This window comes from Solanum dulcamara, chromosome 8 (assembly GCF_947179165.1).
Source record: "Solanum dulcamara chromosome 8, daSolDulc1.2, whole genome shotgun sequence".
Lineage (NCBI taxonomy): Eukaryota > Viridiplantae > Streptophyta > Magnoliopsida > Solanales > Solanaceae > Solanum > Solanum dulcamara.
Window position 1 is genome coordinate 70,728,030 of NC_077244.1, and position 13,400 is coordinate 70,741,429.

Consider the following 13,400-nt stretch of genomic DNA (forward strand, 5'->3'; position numbering starts at 1 on the left):
ATGACAGAGCATTCACAGAGCTCCCTTCTTTCAAATCCAAAAAAAATAATCCTTTTTTTCTTCATCACTTCCTCTAATGTTTTTCTCTCCTTTGTATTATTACTCAGTTCAGTTAATTCCTTCAGTCAGGTTCATGCCAATGAATTCAATGTTGGCGGTAACAAAGGATGGGTCGTCCCTACAATAAAAAAGATCAATCGTATAACCAGTGGGCGGGAAATAATAGGTTTAAGATTAACGACACCTTAAGATTTGAGTATAATAAAAGATTCAGTGCTGGTAGTGACTAAAGAGGAGTACGAGAAATGCAAGTCGAGTCATCCGATTTTCTTCTCCAACATTGGAAAGTCTATCTATAAATTGGAGCAACCAGGGTTATATTACTTCATCAGTGGTGTATCAGGACATTGCTAGAGGGGATTGAAGCTGATAATCAAAGTTTTAGAACCAGCAGCTCCTCCTCAATCTGCTAAGCATAGTTCCCCATCTACAATTGCTGATGCTAACATGGTTAATGTTAAAATTGGAATGGTTCTTGTGGCGGTTATTATTGTAGTTTATTTTGTTTAGTTTATGAATCTTGAATATTTAAGGTCTTTTCTAATTATTATGCACTTGGAGGTGTGCATCTTGGTTTTCTACTATGAATGAATGAAATGGAATTTGTTTTTTTGGGGCTTTAACAACTCGTGGTTTTGTTGGTGTATTGCACCTGCAGTAATTATGTTATATGCGTTTTGCTATTTTTCAAGCTTCAGTACAATCTATTGTACTTCCCATACGTCACTGCATGGTCTGCAATTGATATAACCTGAAATACATAAACAAATAATCTTTTTATATAGCAGTTCAAATTTCACTGAAAATCAATGTCAATCTGGATTTAACTTTGTAACTGTGGCTTTGTGGTCGATGAATTGAGTTGAGAACAAAAAGATCTTGGGTTTAAATTTTAGATGATTTTTTCTTATCTGTCCAAACTTTGGTAAATGTGCTGCTATCTATGTTCAGGGGTGTGTAAACTTTTGGACGATTATGAAAACAGAAGGAATATTGAACTTCATTTTCCAAGTATTGTCCATCTCATTTCAGTTTAGACTTTAAAGACGTCCACAACTCCAGCACGGGGGAGACTTATCTTACAAATTATTCTATATAAGTTTTATATATAATATTATTCAAGGGTATACCATTGCATTTTAAGATAAGGTATACAATTTTGTAGTGACAATAATTTGGTGAGAAAAAGATAATTAATTATATTACCACAAATAATGGGTCAGATCGGCTTGACCCGTAGAGTTTTAAAATCTGTATCAACTAGTCTAGATGGGTTGAGACGGTCCGTATTGACGGCTCTACTTTTTTGACTGTAGGTGTTTTCAGATAATATTTTTGAATTATACAAATAATATATCAAATTCAGTCTAACCCATTTGAACTCAAGTAGACAGATAATGATCACCTTTTTAAAAAATATTTATCAAAATCTGATACTGAGAGATTTCCGGTAAAAGATTTTATAAACAGTTATTATAACTTAAAAGAGTTAACACAGAACTTCCCGTAAACGGAACTGATGCCAACATGCGCCCCATAATTATCTGCTGATTAGATGGCACGCTCCACCACGCAATTGCCCCATTAACTATTTAAGTAAACCTTAAACCGCTCTGATTTTAATCTCCATTAAGCTTATAATAACATGACAAAGCATTCACAGAGCTCCCTTCTTTCAAATCCAAAAAAATTAATCCCTTTTTTCTTCATGGGTTACGTTAGTGATATTCTCTGCTTTATAGTCTCATTCAGTATACTTTATTCCTACAACAAGGCTCAAGCCACTGAATTCAAAGTAGGCGGTGACAAAGGATGGGTCGTCCCTACTCCCTATAGTAAAAGATGATCAACTCTATAACCAGTGGGCTGCAAAAAATAGGTTTTAGATTAACGATACCTTAAGTAAGTGCTCCTTTATTTTAAGCGTTAATCATTTTTAGAATAGCTGTTCATGTTAAAATTTAATTTAGTTACATAGTACTATTAACTTAATACTTTTTCTAAGCACTGTTCAACTACGTAGATGCTATTCAAGTCAAAAACATGGTTAAGTTATATATCTTGACAGTATAAAGAAGTTTTATACTATCAATGCAGTATAATTGATTGTAGCATGTTATACATCAAGTTAACCAATAAAAAATTCAAAACTCTGAATCCGCCTCTACTCATCTGTTATGTGCATTCCATTTTCATGTTGCATGATATTTACTGTAATTTCACTGTGTGGTGTACGCAGAATTTGAGTATAAAAAAGATTCAGTGCTGGTAGTGACTAAAGAGGAGTACGAGAAATGCAAGTCGAGTCATCCGATTTTCTTCTCCAACATTGGAAAGTCTATTTATAAATTGGAGCAACCAGGGTTATATTACTTCATCAGTGGTGTATCAGGACATTGCGAGAGGGGATTGAAGATGATAATCAAAGTTTTAGAACCAGCAGCTTCTCCTCAGTCTGCTAAGCATACTTCCGCACCTACAATTGCTGGTGCTAACGTGATTAATGTTATAAATGGAATGTTGTTTTTGGCGATTAATATTGTAGGTTATTTTTTTTAGTTTATGAATCTTGAATAGTTTAGGTCTTTTCTAATTATAATAATTAGGTTAGTGTGCATCTTGGTTTTCTACTATGAATGAATGAAATGGAAATTGTTTTTTGGGCTTCAACAAATCGTGGTTTTGTTGGTGTGTTGCAACCTGCAGTTTACATTATATGCGTTTTCCTATTTTTTTTTATGCTTTGTTTAGATGGTTGTTACGTATTGTTTCATAATGTATTATATTGTGTCGTATGTTATTGTTTCAACGAATACAATATTTGGATAAATTTTATCGTTCTTTGTCGTACATAATGTCATATATCCATATTTTGAGTGATAAACCTACAAGAAATTTCTATTTTATGGGCTGGTAGAGTTACTCTGAAGGGTAAATGATAAAATAGAAATATTAAATAATAAGTAAAGAAAAAAAATATTAAGGTACCAAATATGTCTTTTTGTCGTTACTTGACTAACAATCAAAATAAACATTGTATTCAGACTAACAATACAATACAACGGGTAATAACCATCCAAAAAACGTGTTAAGCTTCAATGGCACGAGTTCAATCTATTGTACTTCCCACACGTCACTGCATAGTGTGTGGAATTGATATAACTTGAAATATAAACAAGTAATCTTTTTGTGTAGCAGTTAAAATTTCACTGGAAATCAATGGTCCTGGGTTTAAATATATTTTAGGTGGGTTCTTCTTATCTGTCCAAACTTTTGTGGACGTTCTGCTATATATGTTCAGGTGTACACTTATGGACGATTATAAAAACAAAGGGCATATTGAACCCCAGTCTCCAAGTATTGCCCATCTTATTTCTGTTTAGACTTCAAAGACGTCCACAACTCCAACACTGGAGAAGCGTATCTTACAAAATTATTCTATTTAAGTTTTAAACATAAATATAATCAATAGGAAATTTACTTGGTTAAAATGCAAACATAGATGTAAATAGTTAGTTGTGACAAGCACATATGAATCCAAGATTTCAAGACGACGGGTACACCATTATTTTTTAAAATAAGGTATAAAATTTTATAGTGACAACTAGTGGCAGAGCTAGGATTTTCATTAAGGGGTTCAAAATCTAAAGAGTAGACTCACAAACTAGTCGAATGGGTTCGATATCTACTATATATACATAAAAAATTATTTTAATCATATACAAATAATATAATTTCTACCGAAGAAAATTTAGATGAACTCCTTGAACTTAAGGTGGCTCCGCCCCTGGTGACAACAATTTGGCGAGCAAAATATATTTAATTATATTATCGCAAAAAATATCATTTGGTAAGTGTGATTCAATCCCTTGACTTGAAGGAGTGAAGACCACCTCTCAACCATTGCACCACGCACTCAACCTCTTTTTTGATTGTGGTTGTCTTTAGATAATATTTTAGAATTATACAAATAATATATCGTATTTAGTTGGATGACCACACAGGTGCTCTAAATAAACAAAGCTAAAAAAGGCTAAGGTTTATCGGCCACAAATAATTTATGAATCTTTGTGTAATGATAACAAAATGATCAAAAGAAAACATCAAAAATACTGTGGATGTAATGTTAATATGATCATCTCAGTTAATTTGTTTTAAGTTATAATCAATGCCACATTGCCACTAACACTTAAGATGGCCCCAAAGCCTTAACCTTTCTTTTTGGCTTTAAGAAAAAGGAAAGCCAAGATAAACAAAAGAATTGAGAAAGCCTTGAAACTTGGAGAGGGAATGATGGCATATAGCTAAATGACTTTTCTTTGAATTATGGCCGTACGGCATTTTTTCATGCTTCATTGTTAAATTTGAAAAAAAAATATTTTTAATGTGAAAAATGATATTTGAAAATTAGAGTAGTATTTGATCATAAATATAAATTGGAGTTGTTTTTGAATTTCTGTGAAAATCTTTTTGTTATTTTGCAAAATTTTAAAAATTCCGAATTCTGAAATTTTATGATTCAACAACGAAAAAAGTGGAAAAAAGATCATACTCAAATGCTCCGGGAAATTCTGCAGCTGAGTAAGATGTATGTCAGGCAAAGAAATCTTTGGTTGGCGCTGCTTTTGGGGGACTTCTGTGATTATGCTGTAATAGTTTAATTTCTTGGGATTTTCATGTTTACTTCGATAAAGCGCAGACCAAAAATACGCACCAAAACATGTGACAATTAGACACTTTAAATGAGATTCCAAGAAAAAGTAGGTGGCAAATCTTTCAAAATTAGAGGAAAGCAGTCAAGAAAAGAAGGAAAAAGAAAAGCATCAAGTATTATCTGTTTAGATGTTTTAAATATGACCATGGTTCACCTCTGCATAAGGAAAAACGTTGCTCCATATTGCACATTTTTTATATATAAGAGGCGGATTCAAAATTTAAAATTTATGAATTTATACATTGATTTTAAATTAATATTGCAATCATAAATGAATTCATAGTCAAATATTTATAAATATTTAGTAAATCTTTTGATATATATATAAAAAGAGTGAACAAAAATTATTGGGTTCATGTAAGCCGTAACTAGCTTCTAAATCTGCCCCCACATACATCCCATACTTTTTTTTTCTTTTTTCTTGTAACAATAGTTTCCCAAACTCAACTATTTTGTTTTGTAGCCCTTTAAAAGTTATTTATAATTTTATATTTTTTTTATAAAAAATCTTTATATTTATGCATAAGAGATCTAAAAAGTCATTTTTTCCTATTCAATTTTATAAATGATCAGATCATTTCCACGAAAACAACAGTCTCAATTAGTGATTAGAATATGCTGCAAAGGACTTGTCACAATCCACAAGCTTGGGAAGATAAACAGTTGGGTAATTGCAAAATTGGTGAATATACAAGTGACATCAACTGAGAATTAATAATACAAACACAATGATCAAATGAACTGCAAGACTAATTAATTTGATTATATCAGTAATATATATATCTCCCATTCCACCCAAGAAAGAAACAAAAAGAAATACATCAATCAGTTACCGTTCGCCTACCGGATTTTCTTCTAAAAACAGAAACAAAAAGTAAAGACCATAACATGGCTATATTAACAACATACGTCTCAATCCCAGACAAGTTGGAGTCGGTTATATGAATCATGTCTGAGTCTACTTAAATTAGACTCTGAGCAAGTAAATACTAAGTTCAGCAGCTCCATCACAATCAGGATTCATCATGTAGAATGCCTCTGAATCTCTAGACCCTACAACTCTTTCAAATTTAGCCCTCATGTACATTACATCCCCTGAATCACATTCATCACTCTCTTCTTCATTCCGCGGCAAAACACCGACACCCATAGAGATAGGTTCCACAGCTTTCAGAATCTGCAATTCTTTTGGACCACATTCTCTTGTTGTTGCAAAACCACATTTCTTACCATTACAATAAGTCCTCCATAAAGGCTCATCTATGAGTTTAGTTGATTTCTTCTCGTCTGTCTTGTCACATTCCAATGCAATCCTAACCAACCCCGATGACATTTCGTTGACTAGTCCACTTATTGGGGTCGCGAGTTCTACCAAGAAGGCTGGTTGTGAATTGGGATCTTTCTGAAATGCAAAATGTACATGACCGTGTTTGTGTCCGAAAAGGGTACCCACAACTTTGGTTCCTAAGCCTTGTTGGAAATTTCCTCTGTTTTTACCAAGTGATGTTAGCACTGATTTCAGCTTGGCCACTACTGCTTTCCTCCTTGTTGAGGCAGACGTTGAAGCTGCTGTTTCTGATTCTTGAATTAACTTGTTGTCCTCTGTCTTGTCTTCATGGATGGTGTTTAAGGAAGGAGATTTGGTTATTGAGACTTCTGGAGGTTTCAAAGGAGCTAACTTTATGTTGTCTGTCTTTCCATCTTTAGTGTTGTTTGTGTTTGAGGAGGTTTTAAGAGATGTAGCTTCTTCAGCTACTTCTTCTTCATTGCTGACTTTGCTTGTCCAGTTGAACTGTTTCTTGGAGGACAAATCCTGGGAACTCTTTGCCATGATTGTCTTCATCTGAGAAACTAAAGCAAAGTAGGCTGCACCTTTTAAAGTGTTGTTGGGTAGGAAAGTGATTTATTTTCTTTTTTGGTTTGTTTATTTGTTTTGCTTCTAGTACATAGTCGGAATATAAGAATCTGACAATAAGATAAACATAAGCTACCCTACCAACTGTCATAGGAATTGGCAGTGACATACAGGAAAAGGACAGGTTTGAGGTAGGGATGGCAATCGCGCATGGCAGCGCGGATTTAGCTAACTCGCAAATTTTTTAAATCGCTTCGCCTTGTCCTGCATAATAATTTTTTTTATTTTCAATCCATTCCGCCCTATATTGACCCACCCCGCATAAATCCGTTCCGCATAATTTTTTATGTTTTTTTTTTTAATTGAATTTAATATGAAAAATAAAATTCATAATTTTTTTTCATTTTTCGCTAATTAACATTTCAACTACTAATTAATTATTTCTAGTTAACATTTCAACAATTGTTTCTTAATCGCTAATTAACTCTAATTAACATTTGTCTAGTTTAATTTTTTTTTAAAAAAGTTAAAATTAAAGTCAAAATTTAATATAAAAAGTTTATATCTTAGATTTTTACTAATTACAAAGATTGTTTTTTTTTTAGATTCCCATTTGATACCTTAAATCCTCAACAACCCGTAACCTGCTCCGCGCATTAATTTTGATAATAATTACTTCAACCCGCCTCACCCCGCCCCATTGTCATCCCTAGTTTCAGGTAAGGAAATACCCCAAAAACAAATATTCTCTACATCTCAATATGTTTATCTAATTTTTTTTTTGACATGACATTTAAGAAAATAAAATAGACTTTTAAATTTTACAGTCTTACATTAAAGATATTTAGTAGAATGTACTAAAATGACATTTAATCTTATGACTTTAAACGTGTTACTTGTAAAACTGAAATTGAAAAGTTATCAAAAAAGTCAAGAAACATACTCTTTAAAATGGACCAAAAAAGAAAGTAAAACTAATTAAAATGAAGGAATAATATTTTGAATTAAAGGAATCTCAGTGAAACATAGTATAGTGATATTTCACTTTCTTGAAAGAGTGTGGCTTGACTGTCTCTTTCTTGTCTTCAACCAAAACACAGATGGAATAAAGAGAGATGTGGTCACAAAGTTGCTGAGAACCAAAGTACCATTGCAATTTATTACACTAGACATCCCCCAACATAACATTCTGTATGATGTTTTTTTTTTCTGATAACACTGCAAATTATACCCAGAGGACAAGATCCAGTGATGATGTTGGGCTTAGCTCAGCAATCACTTAGATTCTCTACTCGAGACAGAATTATTTGCAATAAACAACAGAGCTACAAATGAAAAAGTGATCGTGGGCCTAAAGGATGCAGAGGAGCCATTTTATGTTCAAATTTCCGGAAAGCGAAAAAAAAAAGAATTGCACTAGCAACAACTAGTGGTGATCTGGTGGATCCAAGTAAACAAGGAATGCCCGTTTAGGCAATTTATAATGACCCCTAGAGTCCTAGCCATTGTGCACTAACTGGTCGTCTGGTAAGACTGGATAAACAAGGATATAACATCTTCTGAAATAGTAATCCCATCATTTTAATACTACAACAACAACACTATACCCAATAAAATCTCACAAGTGGAATCTAGAAATAATAGGTATATAAAATCTCACAAGTGGAATCTAGGAATAATAAAATGTACACAGACCGTACCACTACCTCATGGAGATAAAGAGGTTTTTGAAAACCCTCGACAAGTGTAGAAAAATTCAAGTAAAAAGAGTAAGAAAACAATGAGGAAAGAAACATAAACTAACAAGGAAAGCACCAAAAACAGCAAAATAGTGCAACAATCGAAACACAATAAACAACAAACTAAGATAGATATCAAAAGTAAGAACTACAATATTTCAACTAGTACAAGACAAATACCAACACACCTAAACCCTCGAAAAGCAAAACAACACTTCACTGCTTACTAACCTTCTAGCATAATATACATCCTTCACACCTTCCTATCTAAGGTCATGTCTAAACTTCTTCCGCATTTGAATACAAATAATCAGAGATAAAATAATCCATACCTCAAACCAAATAGGAGATATCCAAATTTCCCTACTTGTATAGAGACCATCACAGTCATCATTCTTTCCCACTAGTACAGTATGTGACATTTTTTTATTTGGGTGGAAGTACAATTTTTTCCTCAGTGGTTTTACTTTCAGTGTTGAGACCATTTTTTATCTGGGGGAATTCGAAAGAGGCACATCCAAATCACATTGACTCCTGGTGGGGGCTGAGAAGTCGGCCAAACATGTGAGCTAATGGCCATTACAATGATTAAGACGCCTTTTTGACAGAAAAACTGACAAGAAACTTTAGGGGACATTCTGAAGCAAATTCTTACTAATTTACAGTATATATGAACATAATGCATCTGAGTACAAACTGAACTAGAGCCCTCACAAGCCGACACATGCGCCAGGAGCCTTTTTGTACACAATAGAAGAGAGATCCTGCTGCTAAAACAGACTAGAGATGCTTTTTTTCCTACAGAATAACTAAAAAGGTGAAGTCAGCTATTCAAGGTTTGCTCTGCTTCTGAATCGTGCTGCTTGGGGGGACCTGTAACACCACCATTCATCCTCGCACGCGCCTCAGCAAACATCCTCTGTTGCTCAGCTAATGCTTCTTCTTCAGTCATTTCAGCTCCATTACTGCATTTTCCAGCTTTCACAGTGTCCTATGGTAGAAAAATACACCATGAGGCAATACAAACGATAAAAACTACTGCCCTTCGAAATCATTTCAGATGGTTTAGTTACATGTTGAGGAGTCGAAGGGAGGAGAAAATGACTAGGAGGGAAAACGAGAAATGAAAAGAAACTGATAAGATAAGACCAATGGACGACACAGCTATTCAATAACGGAGAGGAAATAACAGGTCATCCATATGTTAAAAAACTAAAGACAGACAACAGAGAGAAGAGAACATACCATGGTCTCTAGCTTGTGTTGTTCATATGCAGCATATACTTCTTCAATATATTCCCCAAAACCAAGAACCTGAGAGATCATCACTTAATATAAGCTGCCACTGGCAAACAATACAAGCAAATTCTGATTACCAAATTGTGTCTTTATATTTCACTTCCAAATATTCACTAGCAGATAATATCAATAGGTTAACATGGAAAGGACACTACATGATTCAAATTTCTGGCTGGTAGTTATTATGGTAGAAAAAAAGAAAGCTTTCCAGATGGTCAGTGATGAAAATAAAATTTTACTATCACATACCATAGTTTAAAACTGGTTCCATTGGTTTCTGTGGTGAATATATTCCTTTATAGACCAAAATGCAGACATCATTTAAAATCATGAAGAGTATTTGCAATTTTGCATTGGTCATTGATAAGACCTATCACTTCTAGGGCATAAGAAACAGACTCCAAAGTCAAGAAACAAATAGTTTGTTATCCTTATTGATCTAACTTTGTCTTAGAGGAAAACTAGGTGTGAACTTTTCCTTCTCGTCTTGGAGTAAACTGATAAATCTTACAGTAAAAAGTGCCAGCAGAGAGTTGGAGTACAAAACTAACTTGAAGCAGATACACATGGAACTATAGAAGCAGAACTACATGGTCTGTTCAAGCACCTGTAAAGCCTTGAGTACATGTTCGGGTGCGATTGTTCGTTTCTCTTCTCTATTACAAACTTCATTGGATTCTGATGAGATAAGATTAATGAACTCTGCACAACATGGACAAAGTCACAAATACTTAGCTAACAAGAAAGAGGGAAACACACTTATGAAATAATTTATATAATAACCTGAAGCTAATTGAAGTACTATAATAGAAGCAGATTTATTATATACTTACTATAATTGAAAGGTAAAATTCAATTATCCATGGAGAACAGGGGAAAATAGTTTAACCATGTTCAAATAGCAAAGACACATCACCAGCCAGAACATCTATGGAAACAGCAGTTCAGCACCAAAAATAATTATTACTTTCAAATTCATCTGACAAGACTGGAGCGGAAAAGGAGATCACCAAATGTTGGATATGTTAGTGTAACTGAGACCTGGAGGAATTTTATTTGAGTTGTATTAATCATGTATTTAACAAAAATAATACTATGTTAGTGTCTGGTTAACTTGTGTACACCTCAACTATTTCATCAGGTGCTTGCATCCTTCCACTATTGCAAGTTCCAGGTATACTTGAACCACAACTTAGGCAAATGGGAAGAATCACCTATCCTTTTTGCCTCTGCCGGGATTCCGTCCTCGATCTGTTTGAGCTGTATGAATCATCTTAGAATAAAACACATGATCTGTCAAAAGTTAAGACTTTGAATCCCTTTAAAATTGTCCACAGTAACCTACTTGATGTCTTAAACTGTGCTCAGTAGTCACTACCATGCAATTCTATCATACTCTTCTTGCTACGTCTGGTCAGACTATGGAATTTGAGGACCAAGAGGCCTTTAAGGCACACTTTCCCTTCAATCCATACACTTCCCATGAGAAACAGATTATACACCAACATATTCCCATTAAAATCAATTGGTCCATAAGTATGGCCTAGTGATAAATAAAGTGAGAAGAAAATCATGGGGTCTCAAGTTCAAATCGCAGCGGAGGCAACAAATACTAGGTGATTTCTTCCCATTTGCGAGTTGGCTAGTACATCATCATTACAAAAAAAAAAAACAGCTTGATAAAAGTTCCCATTAAAATCAGAGAGACACAGAGTTGTGTCAATAACAAACAGTACTAAACAACAATCATAGTTATCGTGATAACTAAGCTGAACATAAAGAATTAAACCAGACAAATTAAAATCAACTCACCTACACAACATTCAATCAAAAGATCTTGAGTATCTCGGGCAACACGAACATCTGGGGGCAACATTTCTTTAATAATTTTTGTCATAGTTGCTGAGAAGAGATACAATGGTTAGTATAGCCAAAGACAATACGCCATTAACGAAACTATGTCATTTATATCAAATAGCAAATTTGTAAAATTTAAATGAGGTAGCCAAAGTTTCAATATCATTGTTTACAAGTGAATCAGCAAGCTCATCATTCTAACACATTGTCAATGATAGCTGCCTTTTTTCATTACTCAGCTTATGAGAAAGATTGATTTTTACTCTGGCTATTGACACCTAATGCAGCGGGAACTTAAGAAACTTCACACCAAATATCCTACTTACCATGTCGAGATAGAACCAAAACAAAGAGCTTTAGACAGCACAAAGAATCAAGCTATCAGCTAGCGGGAAATGATTTTAGAATTGAAGAGGTTGGGCACAAACCTATTTCGACATAAACTCAACACTGAGACCAAAATGTTTTATCTTTGCCAACCACACAGCTAACTAGGTCTTCATTTGGAAGACTAATGAGTAAAAAGGATGAAAATCCCTAAACTGCACCCCGCAGATGAAGCCACATAAGGCATGGTGATTAACACATCTTGTACTAGCTAATTATCTCACCAAAACTCAAATATTTTAGACAGAATAGTCATAAGTTAAGCTAACATAGAATTTTCCTCAACAAATATCATGAGAAACTCGTTCAATTTTGGTCCAAAGCAATCCAAGTAACAGTAATCAAGTGTATATATGCTGTCTACAAATTAATACTTTCATTACTTCAATCAATCACCATAGCTAGGTCAACCAAATATGAAAGGAGTAACAAGAGGAAAAAACACCCAAAAAAATTGCAACCAGAGAAAACTACAAATTAATAATCTGAATATGATGTACACGAACAACAACAAACACAGGAAAGCGAGGGAAGATAAGAAGAAACCTTTGGGAAGTGAAGCATCTTCCTTTGTTTTACCAACGATGTCCATAGGTTCCATTTTTAACCCTTCAAAAAAACAAATCAAAAATCCTGAATCCAGATTCAACAATCATAAACTCATATCTGCATATAAAACCCCCCCAAAAAGGAGGAAAGATCTAGAGCTTCGAATAATCAAAACTAATAAATCCTTCAGAAAACGAAAAGGAAAAGATCTAGAGCATCGAAGATAAAATAAATAAAATTATACTTACCTTAGGAAGAGAAATCCTAGAATCTGACAGATTGAAGAAACGAAATCGAGATTTAAAAAAATTATTGGTAATTCAGCCGTGATCGGAGTGGCAGCCGGTGGTTGTTCATGGTGGATATAAGAGGAGGAGGTGATCTAGGGCAAATTTTCTGCAAAGCGGGTGAACAAAAGGATCACCACGCGCGAGTAGTAACGTGTGTCTCACAAAGCAAAAAGTTGTGAATGGTAATTGAGGAGTGGCTTGCACGTAGAAGTTGTGAAGGTGTGCGAATGTGTAAGAAGACATGAAATAAATATTATAATATATAGTCCTAGAATTCGTAGGGGATGTGATGTAATTTTGGTGAATTGCCAATGGGAGCGAAAGGAGTGGAGAGGAGATTACCGATTCTAATGGATCTGCTAATTGAGGCCAACCGTCGAGGGGGGAAGTGCGCACGAACTTCAAAATTGGTCAAAGCCTAATTTCAAATAATTTTAAAATAAGTAAATTATACAATTTTTTATTTAAAATTTCATCTCTCTCAAATTTCGAATAATTATATTTGAATTAGCCTACAAAAACAGTATATCAATTTGAATTCAGATTGTTCACACATTCGCAATTTTTATCTTTTGGGTGTGAAAGTTTTGAGTTGTCAACACTCCTTACATACATTATAGTTGGTCAAATCATAATCTTATAAAATTTAC

General features: G+C 34.0%; 2 protein-coding genes and 1 pseudogene across 2 annotated transcripts; 1 reads left to right on the plus strand and 2 right to left on the minus strand.

Annotated features, from left to right (window-relative positions):
- Positions 1-2,712, plus strand: LOC129900141 (early nodulin-like protein 1; annotated as a pseudogene).
- A 2,797-nt stretch (positions 2,713-5,509) lies between these two features.
- Positions 5,510-6,804, minus strand: LOC129899165 (protein MIZU-KUSSEI 1-like). Its single transcript, XM_055974007.1, has one exon. The coding sequence runs from the start codon at positions 6,615-6,617 to the stop codon at positions 5,742-5,744; it is 876 nt and encodes a 291-aa protein (XP_055829982.1). The 5' UTR covers positions 6,618-6,804; the 3' UTR covers positions 5,510-5,741.
- A 2,189-nt stretch (positions 6,805-8,993) lies between these two features.
- LOC129899166 (protein Dr1 homolog) lies at positions 8,994-13,103 on the minus strand. The gene is made up of 6 exons (XM_055974008.1): positions 12,709-13,103; positions 12,458-12,520; positions 11,480-11,569; positions 10,275-10,369; positions 9,614-9,682; positions 8,994-9,359 (listed from the first exon to the last, which is right to left on the minus strand). Exons 2-6 carry the CDS (start codon positions 12,510-12,512, stop codon positions 9,192-9,194), a joined length of 477 nt encoding a protein of 158 aa, XP_055829983.1. The 5' UTR covers positions 12,513-12,520; positions 12,709-13,103; the 3' UTR covers positions 8,994-9,191.
- Between the last annotated feature and the right edge of the window lie 297 nt (positions 13,104-13,400).

Excerpts from the sequence above, each read along its gene's own strand:
- LOC129899165 (XM_055974007.1), bottom strand. The coding sequence starts at position 6,617 with ATGAAGACAATCATGGCAAAGAGTTCCCAGGATTTGTCCTCCAAGAAA.
- LOC129899166 (XM_055974008.1), bottom strand. The coding sequence starts at position 12,512 with ATGGAACCTATGGACATCGTTGGTAAAACAAAGGAAGATGCTTCACTT. Across the intron at positions 10,370-11,479 it reads TTTGATTGAATGTTGTGTAG|AGTTCATTAATCTTATCTCA; the intron begins GTGAGTTGATTT and ends CATGTTGTGCAG. Across the intron at positions 9,683-10,274 it reads ATGTACTCAAGGCTTTACAG|GTTCTTGGTTTTGGGGAATA; the intron begins GTGCTTGAACAG and ends ATGATCTCTCAG.